The sequence below is a fragment of the Cyprinus carpio genome, chromosome B8, assembly GCF_018340385.1.
Source record: "Cyprinus carpio isolate SPL01 chromosome B8, ASM1834038v1, whole genome shotgun sequence".
Taxonomy (NCBI): Eukaryota; Metazoa; Chordata; class Actinopteri; order Cypriniformes; family Cyprinidae; genus Cyprinus; species Cyprinus carpio.
Genome location: NC_056604.1, coordinates 10,024,057 through 10,051,236, shown reverse-complemented (window position 1 = coordinate 10,051,236; position 27,180 = coordinate 10,024,057). Strand labels below are relative to the sequence as shown.

General features: G+C 35.4%; 1 protein-coding gene across 3 annotated transcripts in view; it reads right to left on the bottom strand.

The window, feature by feature from the left end:
• Window positions 1–4,617: 4,617 nt before the first annotated feature.
• LOC109081765 (zinc finger protein GLIS1) overlaps window positions 4,618–27,180 on the bottom strand; it is a 71,489-nt gene continuing 48,926 nt past the window's right edge. For 2 of the 3 annotated variants that reach the window (XM_042728897.1, XM_042728899.1), the window contains exons 6-11: window positions 26,028–26,138; window positions 24,507–24,675; window positions 19,180–19,336; window positions 8,333–8,493; window positions 6,284–6,442; window positions 4,618–5,471 (exon numbers count right to left, since the gene is read on the bottom strand). In XM_042728897.1, coding sequence (XP_042584831.1) covers window positions 5,338–5,471; window positions 6,284–6,442; window positions 8,333–8,493; window positions 19,180–19,336; window positions 24,507–24,675; window positions 26,028–26,138 — 891 coding nt within the window. In that variant the 3' untranslated portion in view covers window positions 4,618–5,337. The remainder of the gene's footprint in view (window positions 5,472–6,283; window positions 6,443–8,332; window positions 8,494–19,179; window positions 19,337–24,506; window positions 24,676–26,027; window positions 26,139–27,180) is intronic. The other variant, XM_042728898.1, reaches the window with a different exon arrangement.

Below are 27,180 nucleotides of genomic sequence, written 5' to 3'. Positions count from 1 at the left end.
ACAGTTTTTTGTCAATAAAGCTCACCTAAATTGAAATTGAGTGTGTGTGTGTGTGTGTGTGTGTGTGTGTGTGTGTGTGTGTTGTGTCTGTTGTGTGTGTGGTGTGTGTGTGTGTGTGTGTGTGTGTGTGTGAGAGAGAGAGAGAGAGAGATTGTGTGTGTGTGTGTGTGTGTGTGTGTGTGTGTGTGTGTGTGTGTGAGTGAGTGCGAGAGAGAGAGAGAGAGAGAGAGAGAGAGAGAGATTGTGTGTGTGTGTGTGTGTGTGTGTGTGTGTGTGTGTGTGTGTGTGTGTGTGTGTGTGTGTGTACAATACCACTTATGTTTGTGTATAGTCAAAGCATCTATATTAGCAACTGTTAAATGGCCTGTTTAAGGTCTGTTCTAAACATGCATATGCATAGCAAAATGTGTCTGTCATAAATTTTTTTCAGTTATTACTGTATGTTGTTGTTGACTTCATGATCTTTTAAATAATAATTATTACACTTGGTATTTCATGTTGTTGTGCAGTCATTTTATTGTAATTTTAGATTTCAGCATTTGCTTATTTACAGGGAACCATTTTCATGAAACTTACAAAAACTTCACTGTTCACTCTATAATCTATTAACTCCGTAGAACGCATAGAACAAAACCTAAAACATGATGCGGCGTTGTCAAGGTAGCAATTTCAATGGATCTAAACAAATCAATCTAACCATAGATGTGACCAGTAGCGGTGGCTTTCTTAATATATATAAAATAATTTTGCAAGGGTTCTATGATTATTATTTTTTTTTTTTTCTTATGAATATATATATATATATATATATATATATATATATATATATATATATATATATATATATATATATATATATATATATATCTATTTTTTTATTATTTTTTTTTTTTTCTTATGACCACCAAAGGCCAGTAGATTGTTTGGTCCCATTCCGCCCCTGCATACATACATACATACATACATACATACATACACACACACATACACACACACATACCTACATACACATACACACATTTATACACATTACAATTATGATACACATATCTACACACATATCTATACATATAATACTTGCTTGAAAGGGAGTGGGAAGAAGTAGAACTTATTTGCTCTCACCCCCAATTCATTCCCATATATAACACCATATGGTTACTTCCATTGTCTGTTACTAATAATTTATAATTTTTATATGCAAATACCCAATTACAATAGGACCATCTCAATAATCACAATAATACAATATAACAATCTTAAACATTCTAATATGTCCCAGTATTCATAATAATCATGTAATATAACCATATCCTATTATATTGTTAGATCACAGTTTTAAATAACAACAGTAGTAACAATAATAACAATGATAATGATAGTAATAATAATCTTTTCTACCATCACAATAGCAATACATCAATTCCAATACTATGACTAAATTAATTTTTGTTGTAAATTACAATTTTGTGGTCATTTATTTGTCTGCTTATGTCATTATCATTATTATTATTTGCTTAGCTATGAAATTGTATCCCATTCTGTTGTAATAATATCACCATTTATAGTATCAATATTAATAGTAAGAACAATTAAGATCATCCCCACTACCGTTTTTATGCAATAATAATCACCCCATAATCACAATCCTGAGAACACCAAGATCCTTCCCTCAGCCTCAGCACCATTTCTTTATATCTTGATTTAAACAGATAAATATTTGGGCATTGCTTGAGCTGTATCCCCAAACCATTCCATAGTTTGACACCACACACAGACACACACAAACTTTTCCTGGTGGTTCTCACCACCTGGACTTTAAGGTTCCCACATGCCCTCAGATTATAGCCACCCTCTCTTCCTGTAAAGAACTTTTGAATATTACCCGGTAGTTCATTTTTGTTGGCTTTATACAAGAGCTGTGCAGTATAAAAATCAACTAAATAAAAATTTTTAAATAGTCTGGATTGCAGAAATAATATATTTGTGTGATCAAAATATCACACCTTATGTATGATTCTAATTGCATGTTTTTGAAGTACGAAGAGGGGATGTAGTGAACTTTTATAGTTATTGCCCCAAACTTCTATACAGTAAGTTAAGTAGGGCAAAACTAATGAACAATCCAATATATATAATGCATTATATTCCAAAACATATTTAACTTTATTAATTACAGAGATACTTTTGGATACTTTACCTTGTATGTATCTGATGTTTGGTTTCCAGCTTAATTTACTGTCAATAGTGATTCCTAAGAATTTAATTTCTGACACTTTTTCTATTACAATACCATCTATACTTATTAAAATACTTCTGAGTTTTCTTTATAATTACCAAACATCATTACTTTAGTTTTATTTAAATTCAAAGATAATTTATTAACATCCATCCACGTTTTTAGTTTTACTAATTTTTTATTGACTGTGTTTATAAGTGTATTATAATTATCACTAGAATAGAATACATTAGTGTCATCGGTAAATAATATCAATTTCAGATACATTTTTAGATACATGGAATATATCATTTATATATAAGTTAAATAACTTAGGACCCAATACTGATCCTTGAGGGACCCCACAGGGTTTCTTTAACTCAATAAACATTCCAACTCCATATTTTTTTCTCTCTAGGGTGTTTGTGATTTCTTTTCACAGCTTCAATTATGGCCATTGATTTTGACCTCTTTGCTCTAAAACCATACTGACTTTCATTTATTATATCATATTTATCAATAAATGTTTCTAATCTTTCATTAAATAGTTTCTCTAAAATTTTTGAAAATTGAGGTAGCAAAGAGAAAGGTCTATAATTTGTGAAGATGTGCTTGTTTCCATTTTTATACAGTGGTATTACTTTTGCAATTTTCATTTTATTTGGAAATATTCCAGTCTAAAATGATACATTGCATATGTACATTAGGGGTTTTGAAATAATAATGTCATATTTATGTCATAACAATCAGTAGATGTTTTATTTTTGCATTTATTTACAATAGTTTTAATATCTGTCTCACTCACATCAGAGATGAAGATGGTCTTCGCATTCCTTTCTATAAATGAATCATTCAATTTATTACTTCCACACTCAGGAATTATTGCTGCTAAATCTGGCCAAACATTTACAAAAAATTATATACTATTTTATGCATATTAAAGTTTTCACCCTTCATATCAATAAAATAATCTGGATATGGATTCTTATTTATTTTATCTTTAATTATACTTCTTAGTATTCCCCATAACCCTTTAATATTATTTTTGTTTTCATTTAATACATTTTTATAGTATAATTTCTTACTAGTTCTTATTATATTAGCCAATTTATTTTTATATGATTTTTGTCTGTTTTCACATTCTTTTGTCCTCAATTTAATAAATTGTCTATATAGAGTATTTTTCTTTTTACAAGCATTTTGTAAATCCTTAGTTAACCATGGACATTTTATGAATTTATTCTTGTAGTTGATTTGACGAATGGGACAGGTTTTGTTATATAATGTGCTAAATATTTCTAAAAAACTATTATACAATGTTCCAGTCTTGTTCCATTAAGTCATAATTGAGTGAATTAATTGCTTCTTTTGTCCTTATACGTTTATATATAGATGTTTGGGGAGTTTTATTATTTATATAATTGTCATCATACAATGTGAAGACCGGCAGATGGTCAGTTATGTCACAAATCATTAGGCCACTGACATTAGTGTATTCAATGTTATTTGTAAATATATTATCAATGAGTGTGGCACAGTGAGAAGTAATTCTACTGGGTCTAGTGATGGTGGGGTATAATCTCATACTGTACATCCTGTTCATAAATTCAACCATTATTTTATGTTTATTTGGATTTATCAGATCTATATTATAATCTCCACAGATGAAAAGTATTTTGTTACTTGTTATAGAAAACATTTTTTCCATCCAGTCAATAAATGACTCCATTCTTGAACCCGGTGACCTATATATACAACTTATAATATTTTTTTTTCTTTTCATTGTGAATTTCAATCGATATACATTGTAGTATATCATTTATTGTTAGTGTCATCTTTTCAATTACGTTAAACGTAAAATTTTTGATACTGTTGTTAAAATCATCTTCAGTAAAGTCGTTACAACTAATATTGATAGAAGAAAAAAACATGTTATCAGGGTCTATTCCATCTTCCAGGTCTTGTGCATTATTTGAAACCTGAAAGGATAGTTCACCCAAAAATGAATTTTAATTAATGGGTTTGGAATGACACCAGAGTGATTAAATGAAAATTGTTCCTTTAAGTATATATAAAAGATTTTCTGAGACGAATGATCCTTATCCTCTCCAAAAGGGGGCAGACTCCACCTAAGAAAAGTCTGCAATAGTTTATTAAATTACAAAATATTTTTTTTGCTCAGTTCATTTATATGGCTGGGACTAGTTCCAATAAACTTTTAAAAGTAAAGGGAACATATGCAAATCATTTGCAAAATATCTTGCAATTTGATTCTCCAGTATTTCATAGTGTTTAAACTGAATTTAATGATATTTGAGTTAGAGTAACGCCATATTTATTTAGTTAAACAGTCAACATAATTACCACAGCTCTAAAATATACAATGATGAGCATTAGACCGCAATATTCAAGAGTCATTTATTTTCAGAGATTGAGAATTATTAATATTAAACAAACTGTACATTTTATACATACGTTGAAGTGTGGTAGATATTAAAGCCATCAACCATTACAAAATAAAGAACTCTGTTTATCTGGGATGACGACAACCAAATGACAAAGCAATACAAACATTTGCAAACATTCACTGACAAAACACAGCAACACTAAATAATTGTTTCCAACACAACAGCCAACAAATCAGAAAAAGAGCTGTGAGAGGGAAATGTGGAACTCATCACTGATGAGCTGTGGTGGTTCTGAAGTTTCTATCAAACCGTTCCAAAGTTACAATAGGGTCTGAGCTGACCAGCTGGATTTATTAAGACTAGTGATGCTTTGATGACGACAAGGGAGTATCTCATGAGACTTTGAACATATCTTTCAAAAAACTGTGAAAAAAAAGCACAATTTCATAACATCCACAAATAAACACTCCACAACACAAACCCCTCATCATTTAACCCTCGTTGCTGTGGAATAGCAGCTTTACGCGTAGTCAAGGAAGCAGATATTTCAGTCCAATTGAGGTGATCCAACTATGCATTTCAGGAAAAAAAAGATGAATTCTGAGAAGAAAAAAATCTAAACTCTTGATAGGTTGAAACTGCATAGATAAAAGAAAAGAGGGTTTTGGTCTGAAAGAAGAAGATTGTGTTGATGGCCAACAAGGTAAGCTGGTCCTATGTTTCTGTGTAAACTGACGACATTTGGCTCAAGCCGCGATCGAAGCCGCCCACCTGAAAGAAAACACTCTCCTCTGTGCCCGGTGAGAACTGGCAACCTGATCCTATGATGTCCGGCACCAAGCTGAAACTGCATTATGAAAAAAAGGTAAATATTGAAAAATGTGTTAAACTTGTATTAAGCTTTTAGAAAAAGTGCTAAAAAATGTCCTGTTAGCCCATAAGCACCTAGAGGTATTAATTATGCTACTAATGTGCACTCATGAAGGGAAGATAAGGTTGTCTTTTTGAAGGTACTGCCCAATTTTTGCAGATTTGAAAAACACTTAAATTAAAATACAACAAGAATAATTTGTAGGGCAGTGAAGAAAAACGACAAGGTGACTACAAGACAGATCAGTTGAGCTGTTACTAGCCATGTTGCCTATTACTGCTGATGTGCTGAAATGAAGCTACAGTGCCCTTATGTATAATGGCAACTGACAATATCAGTTATACTTAATTTTATTGTGATATTACTTATTAAAAGTATTTGAGGAGGTAAAAGTGTAGTCACATTTACTGTTGTTGTGTGATTTTTCATTTTCATTTCAATCTGCTCAATTTTGTGTCAGGGCAAAAGTAGTAAAGGCCAAACAAAGCATTTTATTTTATTATTATTATTATTAATTTTATTTTATTTAAAAAAAATAATAGTAGAAAAAATTGTAGACATTATTTTAGTGATTATTTTAGTGCTAGAACACTAATTAAATTGCTTTTGGGGAAAAAAAATGGCCACTCAACAATCTCCAAAACATATAATCAATTCAAAAAAAAATACATACAAAACTCATAAAATAAAAATTCTTAATATATAACACTACTCTACTGACAACAGACAAATTTTTAATGCCCTAGTAATTTCACTAGTGAGATTGTACTTTAAGGGGTATTTGTGTACCTGTGGAAGAGGTGCTGGTGGAACAGCTCATGTGGAAGCCGTTGTGTTGGTTTGTGTTGAAGCTGTGGGACTCTGCAGGTTGATGGCCGCTGCTGATGGACTGGTCCATTCTGTAGCCATCACCAAAATGGAAACAGCTCTGGAAATTGCCACGGTAATCTGTGCACACACACCCAAACACAAAGTAAAACATCAGAATCAAATGTCATTCAAATGTGGCTTTTTTGTATATGTTCAAAACTTAAACTAGCGATGGCAAAAACCACAGAAAGTCTGCATTACTGTTTGTATTTCTATCTTTGGACTATTCCAGTTTCTCCAGGGTTGCTTCCAGAAGTGTTAAACAAGTAGTCTCTCTCCAATGGGGGTCTTGGATTTGAGGTGGTACACACATGTACATCTGTATCCTGACAAGGAAGTCGAGCATTTCTCTTTCCCAGCAGTTCTTTTGACAGACAGCTGAGCTGTTTTGAACGGGGTGGTTTTAGAGCAAAAAGCTTCCTCTTGTGGTTCCAGGCGTCTCTTTCAGCCCACATGTTCTGGCTGATGCACACAGCACTGCAGAGACTACGCCAGCTCTCACACCGATGGGGCTCTCTCTGACATCAAACACTGAGATTTGCTGAGATCTTTCAACAGGTATATTCCAATAAATCACAAAAAAAGGCAGGCAACTGGAACCGTGAGAGTTTTGACTCTTATTTGTGGTACATGCTCAGGAAATCATGATTACTAATGTTACTTTACAATGAAATCAAAAAATTTACAATTATTTTTTTTAAGGGGTACTGCAGTGTTCCTTATATATTACTGTATTTGTGCACATAATTTTAACCCCATAAAGCCTACTGTGTCATATGTGACGTGAACACTTACTGGACTGAAGTAACTTCTTCAGTTTTTAGAAAAAGCATGTTAAAATGTGAACATCAAATATGATACATCAGACTTTTGAAGAATGTTCATTGGTTAATCTCTTAATCATCACTGTATTGCACTGCATCAGATGATTTTTCTACATGTATATGAATTGGATGCAAATAGTCTGCTATACTGTTAAAGATCTCATTGATTTACAAGCAATCAGAATTTCATCTTACTCTTCACCATATAATATCCGCAACTTCAACAAATTGCATATTTTTGCTCAGTTTGGACCTCCTTGTCCTCCTTGAGTATGAGCTCCATATATACTATATATCATACAATATCAACTATAAAACCTGATGTATCAAATATGATACTCTTCTTTTTTGATTTTGCATAAAAGTTCAATAAAATGTTAACTAAAAAAATATATATATATTTTCTGGCCATTGCATAAGTCAGGCTTTACAGGGTTAAAATAGTTAAAGAAAGACAAATCGCAATTTCCTTTTAATGCCGACTCCACCTTTTATAACCTCATCTTATTTCTCAGATTTGTGTTAGGTTATGTGGCTTCTTGAAGAGATGTGTACTATTACTTTTCTAAGCAATCATACTGACCAATAAAGCAGGCAAACAAAAATCCCATAGACTACTGAAAGAGGGATCTGACTCTGAGGCACTAAAATTATATTAGCGACTTCGCAGTGGGCTCTTTTAATTTGGACCAGTAAGCAACTACTGTCCCTAACAAACACTCAGAACAACTTAGCAACACATTATAAAAACATTCTGAATAACTTAGAAACCACATAACAACACCCTGGCAACCAACCACAACACCCAAGAATCATGGAAAAATCTAGTTTCATATCCACACTGAAAAAATGTTGGTGTAGGATTTACCTTTAAACAATTTTCACTTAGAAATTATTAGTAAATTTCACAAAGAATTACAAAGAAATAGCAAGTAACACACTGAATTAAAATTTTGAAGTAGAAAGACTGAAGTAGTATTTTCTTGTAAAATGTAAAGCAGTGTTTGCTTTAATTTACTTTGAAAAATACTTTTTTTTTTCACAGTGAGTTTTAAATCAGCCTGAAGGAAGTGCTGGACTTTTGATGTGTGTGAAGACTACCACCCAATAAAATCAGAGCAAACAAACGCAGAAGGTCTCGTACCCTCAGTAGAAGGCAGGTTGTGGAAGGCGGTGTAGGGTTTATGGTGAGTGTGGAGGTGTTGCTGGCTGGAAGAGGAGTTCTGTTGCTTCTCTAGTGTTGGTGAAGGAGACGTGGCGGCCTTCAGCAGACTGATCCCTGGAGACAGCAAAGCTCCAGATAACTCAATAGAGAAAGTAAGCGTTAACTATTAAGATTAACGGTGGAAGATAAGCAGGCCAAAATAATGCTATAAAATTTCATATAGCTTATATAATTTATACGAGTCCAGTGAATATTACTTTATAGTAACTTTATAGCCTCACCCCATCCTACCTTTAACCCTGAGAAAGATCTGAGAGGATTACCTCAGAAAAAGAGTCACATAGCCTAAAGTGAAACATTATTTATTTATTTTATTCATTTATTTTTTATTTACTCTAACATGCTTCATCCTTTTCCAATTCTTGTTATAATGGAAAGTCAAGAGCCTGGTTTTGATTGAGTACAAGCCCGTTCTTCACTCCAGATGCCACTTATACATAACATGCCACTGACTTACTGTACACAGTGATGTCTTTGGGGAAGTTATGATAGCTTGCTCATGCTTGCACACAATGGAACAAATAAAGGCTTTGTTAGTGCCATTAGTTGCAGCTGTCACAAGCAAGTCTTCAAATATGCAAAACCAAGTTCCAGCGGGATGCAGAGTGCCAACCCAATGGCCCTGTGAAGTCGTTCCTGCCCCCTAAGTCAAGGCTCTCTGCCTTTAGTGAGAGCCTTTCAGAAATGAACAGAGAACAAAAACAAACTCAAAGAAGCGCCTGTTTAAACAGAAGTATGACAAACAGATGCTAGTTGTGGAGAGATATTATGAGGACATATGCAGTTATAATCTAAGGATTTTATAGTTTTTCCATGGCCCTGTATAAGCTAGTCTACTCCCAAATACTGATTTCACTTTTTACTGATTTTCACACTAAAAAAATTCACTTTTAGAAGATAAACACTACGGTTCAAAGGTTTGCAGTCAGCAAGATTTTTTTAAAACAAAATAATACTTTTATTCTGTTATAACACAGTACATTTAGCGAAAGTGACAGTAAAGACATATAAATGCTGTTCTTTTGAATTTATCAAAGAAATCTGAAAAAAATGTATCCTAGTTTCCACAACAACATTAAGCAACACAATTGTTGTCAATATTGCGAATAATAAGAAATGTTTCTTAAGCACCAAATCAGCATTTTAGAATGATTTCTGAAGGATCACGTGACACTGAAGACTGGAGTAATGACTGCTGAATATTCAGTTTTGCCATCACAGGAATAAATTACATTTTAAAATATATTCAAGTAGAAAACATTTACTTTAAACTGTAATAGTATTTCACAATATTACTGTTTTTACTGTATTTTTGATCAAATAAATGCAGCCTTGGTTACCATAAGAGGCTTCTTTCCAAGACATTCAAAATCTTACCGACACCAAACTTTTGAATGACATTGTACACATTATTATTTACAAACTTTCTTGTCTGGAAAAATGAAGCAAAATCATCGATGACTCATCCTGCACTGCACCAATTTTTGTCCAATCAAATGCTCTTGAATGAGAATGTCCCTCCCCCAATATCATGTGCAACCCAGCAGCAAGCAGCAAATGTTTGTTCATTGCTTTGATCCTTTGATATGTCCCACACAAACTACAAAAAACAATAACATAAATAAATCAGTGTTAATTAGGCCAGTGATATGATCTCATGTGAGTGATTTTAAACATTTAAAAAAAAATAAACACAATTGCTACGAGTAACACTTTTTTAACAAAGGAAACCTTTCCTGCACCTTTAGAGCATGTACATTTACACAGACACATTATTGCATTTAAATGTCCTTTTGTATATCATCCACAGAGTTAAAACCTAGCAAAGCATTAATGTAAAATTTGGACTCCAATGAGCTGATAATTCTTTTTTATTTATGTTTCAGGCCTTACGTGGGAGTGATATTTTCCATCGTTCATTTGCCCAGAATCTGATAAGGACTTCCTTGGCTGTTACATCTGTTAGACCATTATGTCGTTTTTCACTCTTAGCCAAATTCACATTCCAAGGACTCAGTTTCATCACTGAATTCAATACACTTTTTTTTTTTTTTTTACTGTGCTCGGATGTAACCCCATGATTCATGGGGCTCTTCTCAAACAGCCATGTCCTCAAAAGCTTTGCTAACATATTTCACAAGGCATGCAGCAAATATACGTTTAGGAATTAGAGTTAGAGGGCTAGCTGTTCAGATCTAGTCGCTGGCTGTGATCTGACGTACGGCCATGTGTTTCTGCGGAAAGCACGACGGCAGCGTTCCCCCTGGGAGATGCTGTCAGCACAAGCTCAGGAAACAGTTATACTGTTCATATTTTTACAAGCAGCCTCTATGTGCAGCTAAAGTGAATCAGGCTATAATCACTGCCAGCTGCAGCTCACTAAGGCTCCAGGAATGAGGGGAATCTTTCATATGCAAGATTAATCTCTCCCTTCAGTATTTACCTTCACTGATCATCTGCTTTCACCTTCGCAGGCTCTTTTTGTGACTATACAGCCTGTGTCTCACGTCATAAGAGCTTGTATGGCCGCTGACCTATGAATCATCCAAAAGTTGATGTTCATCTAATCTTCAAAAGTGATAGAAAAGCATTTGGCTTGCTCAAGTATGACACTTAAGTCGAACTGGATGTAAACAAGGAAAGAAAGAATTTTACATTTAAATAAATGCTGTTCTTTTGTACATTCTATTCATCAAAGAATCCTGAAAAAAGTATCACCGTTTCCATGAAAATATTAAGCAGCACAACTGACCCTCGGCAAAGACCCGCCCCCTACACGCAGTGAAAAATACCTCATGGAGCAAAGAGGAAACTGACACCGCATCGACAGACAAGACAGAACAGGTTATTTTTGGTATGAAACAAAGTCTCAGCTTACAAATTTTGTCATTTTGTAAGAAATTCAAACTATAAATACCGTTTGGCTCTTTAATGTGTCGTGACAGATCGCTTTACCGCCTCAGTTCAAGTGGCACGTGAACCGAATTGTTTTTATATTTACTAGTTATAGTATGGAGTAAACATGAATGAACATCAGAAGGTGTCTTGTTTCAACCTCGGAAAGACGTCAATACACACCATTTTTCAAAGTTCAAGTACACCCACATTAATGTACTCTCCTGTCTGGCTTGTTTGTTGGACAAAATGGCCGATTCCGCAACTGGGCTGGCATAAAGTTGGTTTAACGTTGGACATTCGATATTCGCAAATTTAGGGACCATCTCTAAAGATACATATGACATTGGTATACACTTTCCTAACTTCAAAAGCATTTAAGGATGTTTATAATATGATACACAATACTTATCATTATTTTCTTGGCAAAAACATGCCAATTGGGAATTAAAATAAACTTCCAAAAATGTTAAATAAATACATTTTCATTTAAATTATATGTTTATTTACATTTTCTAGTGATCGCAGCAGCAGTAATTCAACAAAATATAGCATATCCTCCACTCAGAATCAGCAAGATGGGGAATTGAGTCATGCAAAATTGTACTTATGACTGATTTGTGAGCCTTCTGAATTGGTTATTTTGAGTCAAGAGTGATGGGATAGGAAACTTTGGTCTACTATCTTAAAAAAGGCAATGATGATGAGTCGACTACAGGAACTTCAAAGCATAATGACCTAACTCTTAATAGTTTGCTTGTGAACAAAGTGTTTACAAATGGTATTTCTTCAAAGTAGCAGATTGAGGAATAAAGGCAAAGTGTTTAATGTTGACTGTGATTCAGTGAATGTGACTCCATGGGAACGTTTAAATATCCCAGAGCATCGCTCAGTTGACATGAGTAAGTCCTTACTCAGCACAGCAGACATGATTCAGTGAACATGACTCCAAATATGAATATGATTCACTGGACTTGCTCCATGTTAAAGAACATAGTTACTTTATGTCTGGCTCAGAAAGTAACCATCAAAAGGATCAAAGAACTACTGTCTAAATGGGACATAGCAACTCTGACCACAAAAAAAATAAATAAAATAAATATAAATATATATATAACATTAATGTGGACAAACCATTGGGGGTTTGAAGTTAAGTTTACACTGATGACACACATTGAAAAGTTACATTTTGGATGAAGGAATAATAGTTATTAAATGCAGGCTGCGAGGTTCATGAAAAGCTCTGTCGTAGTGTCATGTTCCAGTTTAAGAGGGGTCAAAGACCTTACAAATCGTGCAGCAGAGGTGCTGCTTTGAGGGGTGAGGCAATCCTAATGCTCAAACAGACACAAATCCTCCAGGAGTCGGCTGGAGACAAAATAGATCAAGATGGAGTTTTTTCCCCCCACATCCTTTTTGAATGAAGATTCATGAAGAAGAGTGCTCTGTTCTCAGTTTGTCTTGTCTCACCTGTCAGGTTGTGCTCCGCTGGGAGACGGTGTGTATGAGAGAGCGTGGATAGCCCCGGTGTCTCACGGTAAGATCTTCTGATTGAAGAACGAAGTGGCCGCTGACTTGGCACGGGTCGGTGGGAACCTTTCTGGTTCTGGTTAGCAAACTAAAGCCACTCGTGAGAGATCAGGCCCTTACTGATCCAAGCCTATTGCTTGCTTCTAAACACTCAAAAGCTTAAGTGCTCAAACCCTGAATGCGCAGTCAACCGGGGAAATTAGTTTAAGATACAATGTATCAGTGTAGCTACCGTTTAGATCAGCAGGTGATACTGAAACCTGCTGAAATGGACTCAAGTTCAAGGAATTTTATTCTTTATGACTATATTATATGACACTAAATGATGTTTTATTAACGAAGTTCACCACCTTCTCCACCCCTTCTCTGCACTTACAACTATTCCTATCCTAACATGTGGGAGGGGGGGTACTCTGGGTTCAGGCCGAAATTCTGAGCTTGGAGAGCCTCCCATCGGACAACACGCAAAATACGCATAACCTTTACTCTGTTTATTATATGTAAGTGTGAACTCATGAATCAGACTTTTATGAGACTAAATATATGCAATGTTGGTCAAAAGTATAGAATTACAAGGATTTTCTTCATGTTTTTGAAATAAGTCTCTTATGCTTACCAAGGCTGCATTTATTTAATAAAAATACAGTAAAAAACTGTAGTATTGTGTGATTTAATAACTGTTATATATTTTAATATATTCTAAAATGTAATTTATTTCTGTCATGACAAAAATGTAAAAGTTTCAGGGTCACATGATACTCAATTATTAATAATTGTTCTTATTATCAGTATTGAAAAAACTGTTTCAATTTATTTTTTATTATTATTATTAATTTTTTTTGTAAATGTATTTATAAATGAATTTTTATAAATGTATTTTTTGTCCTTTTTAAATCTAACTTAACCTTAACATTTGAATGGTAGTGCATCGTGGTAATGGCAACATTGATAATAATAAGAATTTTTTCTTGAGCACCAAATTAAGGATTTATGAACTATCATGTGACACACTTAAGACTGAAATAATTCAATTTGAGATATAATTAGATAAAATAATTGCAGCTTTGGCGAGCATAAAAGACTTCTTTCAAAAAACATGAAATTCCAACCCCAAATTTTTGAACAGTAGTGAATATAAACATACTTTTTTTTTTTATTATCTTCTCGTTAATACAAACCTGTTTCTCATTACCATTAAGGTACACCAGGATCGGCTATTCCTAATTTTACTGTAAAACTGTCACCTACAAAACACATAGCCAATGCCACCCATTACGCTCCTCGGCCCTCCAGGCTGGTGAGCACGCTCCTCTGAGCAAAAGCGAACACTTCTGCCTCCCTCCATCTCAAATTCCACACAACAGAGACCACTCAGAGGCTGCAGCAGTGGAGTCAAGCAAGTTAGATAATTTTGTCAAAATGTTTAACGTCCTGCTAAACCATTTGGGAAAAACAAGAGCGGCAGCTGCTGTTGACACTGGCAGCCAAGTGTATACTCTAGGCTTTAAACACATAAAATCAAAATGCTCCATCTTCAAATGTAAGTAGACGTTTCATACCCTGTTTAGTGTGTAGGTCCTGGCAGAGAGATGTGGCGTTAGATGGATGGCATAAAGCATGCTATATGTGCATATACCTTTCTGATCGGGAACCCCAACTCTAATGACTTCCGCAAACAAGAAGACAGCCATTTTCTTAATACTGTGTTGTCAGCGCGACTGTATGGGGAAGTTATAATATTACAGCTGACACTAGACTTACTAGGTGGATAAAATACTACATTTCAAGCTCAAACATATGCTCATTACTTACACAAAATGTTCATGTCCACTGTCATCTCATGCTTTGTGTGAAGGGTGTGTATAAACTTCCATTTTTCGCAGACTTAAACTTTCAGCATCAGTGAATAGCAGAGTCCTCTGTTCGCTCGAATATGTCATCGTGACCTTCAGTGCACGTATAGAGTTACACACGTATCCTCTGAGCTGGTTTTCGTTCAGCTCTCATTCCTCTCCAAGTAGCAGTTATTGTTTGTGGAGCTTTAAAATGGCTCCTTAAATTTTTTTGTGTGTGTTCTTTACGTGACCTGGAAAAACAGCTCACCTTCCAAAAAGGTTTTAAAGAACATGACAACTCACTGCTGCCTGGGCACATTTTATGGACGTTAGAGTATTTTTACTAGAAATTGATGTATCCAACTGGCTTATGCTAACGAAAAACGTCACATTTGATTGAAATTTCAATCTGAAAAAAGAAACAATATTTACACACATTAACAGGGCATTCAAAGTATACATGTTTTTTGTTTTCCTCTGGGAAATCAAACCCACAACCTTGGCATTGTTAGCCACGATGCTCTACCAGTTGAGCAAACATTGATAATAATAAGAATTTTTTCTTGAGCACCAAAATTAAGGATTTATGAACTATCATGTGACACACTTAAGACTGAAATAATTCAATTTGAGATATAATTAGATAAAATAATTGCAGCTTTGGCGAGCATAAAAGACTTCTTTCAAAAACATGAAATTCCAACCCCAAATTTTTGAACAGTAGTGAATATAAACATACTTTTTTTTTTTATATCTTCTCGTTAATACAAACCTGTTTCTCATTACCATTAAGGTACACCAGGATCGGCTATTCCTAATTTTACTGTAAAACTGTCACCTACAAAACACATAGCCAATGCCACCCATTACGCTCCTCGGCCCTCCAGGCTGGTGAGCACGCTCCTCTGAGCAAAAGCGAACACTTCTGCCTCCCTCCATCTCAAATTCCACACAACAGAGACCACTAGATGTATTTTCACTGGCATATTTTTTAATATTAGCTTCAGAAAATGACACTAGTATTTGCGAAGTAAAAGGAGTCTAAATGGGCCATTTCAGCCAGGGTAAACACATTTAGCAATGAGGTCAGAGGCTGCAGCAGTGGAGTCAAGCAAGTTAGATAATTTTGTCAAAATGTTTAACGTCCTGCTAAACCATTTGGGAAAAACAAGAGCGGCAGCTGCTGTTGACACTGGCAGCCAAGTGTATACTCTAGGCTTTAAACACATAAATCAAAATGCTCCATCTTCAAATGTAAGTAGACGTTTCATACCTGGTTAGTTGTAGGTCCTGGCAGAGATGTGGCGTTAGATGGATGGCATAAAGCATGCTATATGTGCATATACCTTTCTGATCGGGAACCCCAACTCTAATGACTTCCGCAAACAAGAAGACAGCCATTTTCTTAATACTGTGTTGTCAGCGCGACTGTATGGGGAAGTTATAATATTACAGCTGACACTAGACTTACTAGGTGGATAAAATACTACATTTCAAGCTCAACATATGCTCATTACTTCCACAAAATGTTCATGTCCACTGTCATCTCATGCTTTGTGTGAAGGGTGTGTATAAACTTCCATTTTCGCAGACTTAAACTTTCAGCATCAGTGAATAGCAGAGTCCTCTGTTCGCTCGAATATGTCATCGTGACCTTCAGTGCACGTATAGAGTTACACACGTATCCTCTGAGCTGGTTTCGTTCAGCTCTCATTCCTCTCCAAGTAGCAGTTATTGTTTGTGGAGCTTTAAAATGGCTCCTTAAATTTTTTTGTGTGTGTTCTTTACGTGACCTGGAAAAAACAGCTCACCTTCCAAAAAGGTTTTAAAGAACATGACAACTCACTGCTGCCTGGGCACATTTTATGGACGTTAGAGTATTTTTACTAGAAATTGATGTATCCAACTGGCTTATGCTAACGAAAACGTCACATTGATTGAAATTTCAATCTGAAAAAAAGAAACAATATTTACACACATTAACAGTGCATTCAAAGTATACATGTTTTTGTTTTCCCTGGGAATCAAACCCACAACCTTGGCATTGTTAGCACGATGCTCTACCAGTTGAGCAAACAGGAAGAGAAAAATAATAAAAGTAGAGCTCATTATTGTTTCAATAGGGTCATGTTGTTTACAAGCTCTTGAATAAGTTTCTGTTCTAAGATGTGGGTGAAATTAGTTAATTTACTTAACACTACCCGTTTGCTTTTGTTTAACTATGATAAAGAACAGAAAAAATCCCATTTAAATCTATTGCTTTGAAAGAACAGATTTGCTCTATTTTTTCTCCATTTCTCTTTCTCATTTCCAGCATCTCTGTTTATCACTATACACATTGGGCGTCTTGATGACACATTGGATTTGCAGCTCTGGACTTGGCTGGTCCAGAGGGAAATCATGGTTTTTAATGGGAAACATGCCTCAGTCCTGTTAGGGACATATTAGGCTTCATTGTATTTGTCCTCTGAGTGTTCCAGAACACTAAACACAGCTTCACTCTTAAAAATAAAGGTGCTTAAAAGGTTCTTCACAGTGATGCCATAGAAGAACCATTTTTGGTTCTACAAAGAACCATTCAGTCAAAGGTTCTATAAAGAACCATCTCTTTCTTACCTTTTTACAATCTGAAGAACCTTCTTTCACCACAAAGGACCTTTTGTGAAACAGAAAGTTTCTTCAGATGTTAAAGGTTCTTTATGGAACAATTTAGACAAAAAGGTTCTTCTATGGCACCGTGAAGCACCTTTATTTTTAAGAATGTTGAGGACAGAGAGTAACACACAGAGAAGTGCACTAGAAAATCTTTTTTGGGAACATGGTCCTGCTTTAATTACACAGCACTGACACCTCCAAACTGAAGCAAAGTGCACAGAGTTGGTTTATGTTGTGTTAGGGTAACAAGAGAAGAGCCCAGCCGCATGGATCAAATGCATCGTAGGGTGTGTGTTTTAGGAGCGTGTTACAATGAAAACAAACACTCTGTATGGACAAGGGAAAAATCTGCCGGTGGTGCTTTGGATGGTAAATAAATCCAGGCCCCTAAATCAATATGGTTTCTACACACAGTGAAAAACACATTAGACAGCAAACATTACCAAAGAAAATCTCCTGTTATGAGAAAAACCTTGCAGCATTGCAATAGTAACAAGATCACAATGTGACTAGTTATTCCGAAGCAATTTGATGAAATCAAAAAGCACACATGCATTTCGTAGTTATTAGCAAAAAAGTTATTTAAAAAACTCATTATTATTCAGGTGTATTTTTTTAGTCTCTTTCTGCTAGTTACATTGTTACACCAGTAAGTGGCAACAAATGATTGTCTTTACAAACAAGTCAATGAATCAACACATCTGATTCTTTCTAAAACAGATTCATTCAGGAATGAAAGAAGTCTTTATGAGTGAGTCAGAAAATCATTCTCTCAACCAATTAGTTCCAAACATTTAGTTCAAAACAAAACACCAGAAAAATGCTCAATGATTCATTCAAATTACTGATTTATTCAGGAATTGGTCAAAAACTGCCTGAATTCAGAAAAAATACATACTAGTGACCTACTTACTATTTGTATTATATATTTTTATGACAAAAATTGTACTATTTTATGCTAGTATTCTATTCTGAATTCAGCCACAGATTCATTCCAGAAAGAAAAAGTCTCTTTTAGTCAATTAATAATTTACTCAATGATTCATTCAAATTACTGCTTTATTCAGAAATTGATCCAAAACAGTGGATGTATTCAGAAAAGCATACTAGCATACTACTTACTATTTGTACTATTTGAACTATGTCTTTAGTTGGCAAAAACAGTAAGAGTTGAATGCTAGTAACCTATTCTGTATTCAGCCACTGATTCATTCCAAAAGAAAAAAGTGACCCTGACTTTATAAACGATTCATTCCGAAACACAGATTCATTCAGGAATGAAACAAGTGAAAATCTTTAAGAGTGAATCAATGAATCATTAACTTAATGATTCATTCAAAAACAATGGCTTAATTCAGCATTCTATTCAGTGTTTGTGCTATATGTTTAATGGCAAAAACAGTTAGAGTAGTGTGCTAGCGTGCTATTCTGAATTCAGCCACTGATTTTTCCCTGAGAGAAACAACTGACTGTCATTATGAGTGAGTCAAATTCACTCAACAATGATTCATTCAGGATGAAACAAGTGACAACTGAGTGTCACTATCATTATAGAATTACTTTTTAATTAGACTAAAGTACAACATTTCATCATTCATTTCTCACTTCGTCAGACATCTCAGATTGTTCACAGAGCATATCGCAATGCATGGTGGGACAGCCTTTCTGTTACAGCTAACTCTTTGGAACAGAGCCAGTGCGTGTAACTTCTTTGCCTACAGTGATATCTGTTATTGTGATGACAACCTTCCTCCGTTCTGATGTCATCTACTGTACATCGATCTCATCCACCCTGCGTGTATGTCAGAGTAACTGAAAGTAAATGTGATGCCCATTGGGTTAGGTACTCACCCTTCCCGGGTGTTCTCGAGGCCAGACAGCGGTGAGAGATGGTGGGGGCTGCCAATGTTGCGGTCCAGGCGGGGCTGCCTGGGAGGCAGGTCAGGTCCAGAAGAGAGCAACTCAAGTTGGGCTCCATTGTGTTGTGTGCTGGAGCCGGCATACAGGCCTGGAAGACAAACAAAACTAATGCACAAAACATGCCTGATAAACCTCAAGGAGCCCTCAAGAACGGCACATTGACCAAATTAAATCTCCACAAAACAGCCCTTAATGGCAACAAGCACTTGTTATGACAACAAAAACTCACCATGGCCCTTTTGGATGAAATTAAATGTTCCTGTTCTGTGCTGTGCTGTTAGCAATTTACTGTACATGATTTATGTTGCTGTGAGGCATGGATTTGATTGACTGTTGCTGTTTTGAACGTAACATCTTTGACAGATCGGTTGAATTTTAATGGAATGGCAGAACTAATAAGTATAGACAGATCTACTTGAAGCTACTTGTATTGAAATGAAAGGAACAGGTAGGCTGGATCTTTAGCCAAGGACACATAACCTTGAAGCGAAAAACAGCAGACGCATCAACTTCATTCGCAGTTTATAATGGAAATAACAGTGTAGATCAGAGCTCCAACTGCTCCAAATGTCATCCCGCCATAGATTATACTACTGTACACAAACTGGGCCAGATGAAAATAATAGTCGCTCGTTCCGCAAAGGGGCTTCTACTGTCCCCGGGCTTCTTGTGCAGCCTGAGAGACTGACAGGCGGACACTGTTCCCGGTTGCTCCAGCTGTTAATGTGTTTCTCTGAATTTGCCCAGTAATTGTTTTCCCAGAAGCCCTCTAGAGGGATGGCTGTGCATTGACTGTCGTCAGTGGCTCGTCCCAGCAGCCCTTCTCTTTGTGCTCCTCTTCAACTGCTTTACGGTGGAAGCGGGGCCCATCTGACAGTTTTCTGAACTGGTTACAAACTTGATTCATTACCCGAAATCATCAATCAAAGTCCTTAAATGCTTTCCCCTTTAGCCCTAACATCTGCTACCAGACTGGGAAGCATTCAACAAGTAATGGCCATGATTGCTTTAGTTGTTATTTGCTGGAGAGAGGGGAGGGGTGCACCAGGAGGCAGAATCAGACTCTAATGGCTGAGAGTGATCGTGAATTTCTAAATAATCAGTACATTCATTCATTAATGTGTGTTCAATTATTAGTACAGGTTTTCATGAATGAATTCTAATTAGGACAATTTTTTTAACAGTTTGTAAAAATGCTTTCATTAAGACAATTTTCTAATTTGATTTTTTTTATTACACTTACATTTAAAAGTTATACATATTATTTCCCCCCCAAAATAAATTAAATTATATATATATATATTAATGCTGTCAAATGATTAATTGCGATTAATCACATACAAAATAAAAGTTCTGTATATTGTTTGTATAATTGTTAGTGTGGAAGGAATGTTAGTGTTGAAGAATCCATAACCAGCCTTATCACAGCGTATAATTATGGCATGATTAGCATATGTTCAAGCAGCCACAGAGATTGCACAAAATTGTATGGACCAACCAAACACAAACCTACACAAAGACAGAACAGAGGACTAGAATGCACTTGATATGTGCAAATTACAAAATGACAGAGGTACCCGCTCTCCACTTTGCTTTACTTTTTCTACTGGCCCCAGAACAAAGCATAGGGAGAGGCAGAAACATCTACATTAAATGCAGGCATCTTGGCAAGACACAACCACAACTTCTCCTCTAAACAAGAACAAACAGCCACAGTAACATAACAGGTCCTTCAGGCTAAAGACATTTGCACATTGAAGCAACAACTTATCCCCTTTGAACCGAGAGAATGAGAAAGACGGTGCAAGCCAGGACATCTATTTTTCCCTGGCAGACGTTGGCAGTGATTTAAGCTGTTGCACTGCAAAGTGTGTTTTGTACAAGGATGCTTTAATGATGGGGAGTTCTGCAATTGTCCTTCAAATTACTCTCACACGGAGATTAAGGGTCTGTTCTACCTTTCTCTTGCCTGAATTACTGCTCTTAAAGGAATAGTTCACACAAAAATCTAAATTCTGTAATCATTCTTCCACAGAATTCTAAAGATGAAATTTTGAAGACTGTATTCCATGCTCTGGTTTTTCTGTGCAACTACAATTAAAGAGATTAAAACATGCTGAGGAAAAAAGCAAAAGCATAGTAAAGGTGGTCCATATGCTGTGTTTTAGACATGATGTGTGAGAAACAGACTGAAATTTAAGTCATAAATCACTGATAACTGTGGAAAAAAACAATCTTGATTTACCTCACAACAATATTTAAAATTCTGACATGAACATTTTAAAATGTGATAAAAATCTTATAAGTATGTTGTGCTTGTTTGTAGATATGCAAAACAACAAAATGACATTTTGAGATTTTAATGAGATTTATGTTTGATATTTTTAGTAGTACTAATTATTTATTAATCATAATCATAATAATTGTTGTTGTTAAATAAAAATAATAATACTAAATAATACATCACATAATTAAATAACAGAAAACTAATTTCAATATTTATAATAATAATAATAATAATACTTATTATTACTACTATTACAATATATTTCTTATAGGTTTGGGAAGATGGTCGATTTTACATGTTGCGTTTATCAGTAAATAAAAACTTACATTTCAGTCTGTTTCTCACAAAAACCATCATCTGGTTTCAGAAGACCAGAATATAGTCACATGGATCACATTTATGATACTTTAATGGTGCTTTCACATCCTTTTTGAAGCCTGAATGCTTCAATCCCCATTCCTTTTAATTGCACAGATGAGAGAGAGCAACAGTTTTTAGAAAGTTTCCTTATGTGTTCCATGAAAGAAAGAAGGTTTGGGATGACAAAAATGTTTGTAAATGATAACAGAATTTTCATTTTGGGGGAACTTTCAGTGTTCTAGGCTTTGCCTTTTCATGAAATCTCCTCTGCTAACAATTGCACTACAGTATGCCCAGCATTATGACAAGAGCAATCAGAAGAACAAGAAAAATGGCTTACAGGGAGGACCATAACTACTGTGGTTTAACTAATGCAAATCAAACAAAATACAAAACATGCAAAACCTTAACCTCTGACCTCCCTCTCTAAATCAAAGAGTAGTGAGTCATAGCAGGGTATTTTAAGGTAAGTGTCCTCTAGGTCCGATTTAGCGTGAATTGCATAACATTGGAAGTAGCATGGGAAAATTCCCATCTAACGCAGATCGTGCATTGCAGCTGTTTGCAATATTATCATAGCATATGGTCTTCATAACATTACAATCCCCTTTATTCTGTCATGTCCATTTGAGCTGTTAAATCGGAGCTTATTGGTTTTGGATCACATAAATGGTTCTGCAAGTGAATGTACACTTAAACACATCTGGGTTTTGGTACATTCTAGGGTGGAGGGAACAATCCTCTACCCATCTCTACAAAACATCCCAGGATACATAAATTAGACAGCACGTATGCACCTACAAAAACAAGCAGTAATGGATTCTATAGACCAAGATATACAATCATTTCTCTCAAGGTTTGGAAAGCGGCAGTTAATCTCACAAATTCAAGTATAAAATTACAATCAATATAATCTTTAGAATCATTAATGTAATTATTTAAACACTTTTCAGATATTATTATTAGGATTATTTAAACATCTTTAGAACTAAAACTACATTGTGGGGACCATCGAAAACTCACCATCACAATGCTAGATGTTTGCTATGCGGTCGCAAGGGTGTTCCGGATAGTTTGTAGGTGGTTGCTTATAGGCCAAAAAAAATAAATAAAAAAGCAGTGTGACACACATGTATATGGGATATTATTTTGCCTCTTTTTAACATCCACCAGGTTAAAATTTATACTTTATCAAATCTTAAAATGTTGAAATAAGTATTCCAAAAGTACCTGGGTTGTTTACTATTTCAAATGGAAATTTGAGGTGCTGATCCATGCACACTACAACCACAAATAAAAGTGTTAAAAACTACAAATATGGTGGACATACTGTAGTGCAACAATTAGAGAGAGGGTTTAGGTGATCAATAATTGATATCCACATTGATGAAAATATATTTATTTAATGTGGTCCATGTTATATTTTATCTATAACATCACAGTGAACTTTTTATACCGATACATTTGGTCATTAACTTTGCATCGTTAACTTTGTATCAAATGAATCATTATGCAAACACTCTCCAAATGAAGAGAGTTCTCAGTATGAAAGACCTGCATGCAGATCAATGTGCTACTTCCATTCCTTTCCAATATGGTAGAAAAAATAATAAATCCTGCACACTATACATAGTTGCAAATGTATCAAAAATAGCGGTCACACTTTATTTTAAGGTCCAATTCTCGCTATTAACAAACCATTAACTATGACTTTTGCCTCAATAAACTCCTAATTTACTGCTTTTTAATAGTTAGTAAGGTAGTTGTTAAGTAAAAATGATTAAGTTTAGGTATTGGGTAGGATTAGGGGTGTAGAATATGGTTATGCAGAATATGTGCTTTAGAAGTACTAATAAACAGCCAATATGTTATTAATAGGCATTCTATAATAAGCAACTAGATAATAGTGAGAATTGGTTCCTATATTAAAGTGTTACCAAAATAGCTCTATGCCTGAAATATGCCTGATGAAGGTCATAGGACCAAACCGTAGGGAGTGAATAAATTAATTTTTTATACATTTGCAAGTACATATATTGTGCAGGATTGTTTATTTTTTGTTTTGATTTTGGACCTGTTTTTTGGTCGTTTTTCCTGTACATTAATTGATTACCTACAGGTGTGCATGGGTAATTGTTGATGATATTTCCAATATGGTAGGAACTTAAATTAGACAAAACATAAAGGATGTTAAATGTGAAACATGACTGACAGGGCAGTTTAAACAGTGACAGAATGCATGCAAGTAGTATGTCCCAAAGCCCGTATACTTTTCTTTTACATACTCAAAAGTATGTACATTTTCTTCTCTAAAAGAGTATATACTCTTTGGGCAAAGTACAAGTAGGCAAACTGGGATGCAGCATTATAGTAACAAGCCACTTGACTTGAGACATCATTGTGTTCATAGTACAAACAAAGCTGCACCCAAGTTTAATACTCATGGTATGAGCAAAAATAACAGTGTTGCTTGTTTTAGCGAGCACCTCTAATTACAATTATAATCCATGATTGAAACTAAATATCCATTCCATCTAATTTCTTTTTATACTTCACCCACTTTACATCACTGTCAAAAGAAAGTGAATGCAGAGGATAAATTAAGCCGTACCTGTGAATATCTCCTGCCCGAGTGCTGGGGAACGGCCTTCTTTCCCATTCAGAGAGTGCTGGGAGGTGGCAGGACAGTGGGGATGCTGGGAAGGGGTGGGGCCATGAAGATGCTGGATTGACAGACATTCACTCAGAGCTTCTGATTCTAAATGAGGGCAGGCCCTTAGCTGTCAATCAAAAATAAAAGCAATTAAAAGACTAAGCAATAAAAATAGAATGTTGACAGGAGGAATGCACATTAAAAACATGTGGAACGTCTGTTCCAGAGTGTGATGGTGTCAAAGAAGAAATGAAAATAGTCACACTTGTGTAAAATGGACTGGCCCCAAACAAAAGTCTTAAATAATAATCATACGAAGAAAACACATCAGTTTGTGGTGACATCCCACACCAGCCAGCAAAGGAAATGACAAGCTTAGAGAGGAATGATTTTTCACCGCAAACAGGAACCTTTGATTGGAAACATGAGGGGATGAGGGGAAAGACATACCCCACATACACATCCATCGCCCTGAGTACAGGTTGGGACGCCACGTTACCAGCTACAGAGAGGTGAGACACAGCTTTTGCTGGTGAGATTAGCATGCAAGGTTGATTTTTCCCTTCGCAAGGCAACAGAATCAAAGTTCTGGGAGTAATCATGCATTATATGCAACATTTGTTTAGAGTTTGGGGAGTCATATGTGTTTAGGACTTTTAGACTGACTTTGAAAGCTCGGATTGTAGCATGGAATTATGTTTAACTGGAAAATTATCTTCGGTCACATGAATTCGTGATGAGTGGACTGAATCTGGAGACGATTCCTCGCTATAAACAATAGCCGAAATGAGCCATGACATGCAACTTGAACGTGTTATGTCATTTTAATTCCACTGCAATTAAGATTTTCAAAATAAGAGCTCACAAACTTGTGAATTAGATATAAAACAAACACGCTTAATTACACGCAAACTGGCAAAAGAGCACAAACCGCACGTTTTTCAGTTCCCAGCCATTCGTCAAAGGTCTGGTGCTTTGCTGCAGCGTGCTATAACAGGCGTCGCTCGCGATAGATGGAGTGGGAGTGTTTGTTTGACATCGGCCCACAACATCTGGCCACTGGGGTATAGCGCTGCACAGCTTATTAACAATGGTACACGCTCACATGTGTTTCCGCTTACAACGGCAAGCAAGAAGAACGCATCAGTCGGCTGTCGTTTAGACCAGTGTAACAATGAGGCTATTCTGCTTATAATTACCCACTTTAATGAGGAATGCACTCTTCACCATGTAGATGCTGAAATGTGGTCAGAGCTGATCTATTGTTGGGAAAATGATTTTCAAAGACAAACCTAAGTAGAACCAACTGCACCAAGCCGTGAAAAAGACACAATTGACCATGAAAAATATCTACTAGAAATGTTTCTCAAGGCTGATGGCAAGAGCCAAAAAGCTAATTGTACTCTGATGTGCTGATGAGATGATTTTAACAGAGACCATTGTAAAAGAGAGAGAGAGATATTATGTTTTTACCCTTACCTTCCTACGCACCTGCTGCTCTTTGGCGGAGTGGATCTTCACATGCTTGCGGAGGGAACTGGGGTCTGTGTAGCGTTTAGTGCAGCCTGGGATCTGACACGCATATGGTTTCTGAAACAGGAAATGCACAATGAGTCTGAGAATCATAATTATACTCAGTTCAGCCACAAAGAGGGCAAAGAAACACACTGCTATGGACACAAAGACCACAAAATCATTACATTATGACAGCGTTTATAATTGAGTAGCTATAATTATAGTTTGGAACAGACATTAGATACAGTGCACAACATTTATGAACAGACATGGAAACTAAAAATACACGACAATTTAGACAAGCAGCTATTTTGAACTCCCAAAACAAATGTTGTGTTTTTATAAATGAAAGTCTAAATAAAGTCATTAATTCTGCATTAAATGTATAAATATAAAAGAGAGAAAATTTTTTTTAATTCAATATCTAATTTTCAAACCTGCAACTGAAAATTTAATTTAAATCTGATAGATAATAAATAATAAAAAAAACAATTTAATATTCTGCACTATATACGTCACCAATACAGAGGTTGGATATGTTCTTTCTTCATTTAAATTTGTGTTTAATGAGACAAAAATTGACTTTTGAAACCCACTGCAAAGGCCTACTTTTTTTCAGCCTTAATATTTACACTTTCAATCTGTGTGTAAATGGACAAACACAAGTGCAATATCTGTTTGTTTTGAGAGTTTATAAATAGTCAAAGTTTAAGAGGAAAGACAGTATCCTACCTTTCAGCTGAGAGGATGTAGGAAGAAGAAAAGAAGAATACAGATTGTTCGGTAAATGTCAGAGAAGCATACAGGTACTGTACAAACATTTACTAGTTTGCAGGTAACAAACTATTATGCCAGTTTTATATTACTTTGCATTTTCTCAGGGTTAAAGTGTTTAAACGTACATTTTAAGATATATATCTATGTACCCATGATTCTCAGTGGTAAACTTTACTGAAACACTCTCACTCGGTCCAAAACATGCAGTGGTGATTTTCTCCCGTGCATTTTACAGTTTTTTTTTTCTAAAACAGAGGCAGTCATTAAAGTGAAAGTGGATAGGCTTCCTTTATTAGCTCCCTTTTCCTACCTTCTCTCGTTCTCTAAATAACGCTGTTTT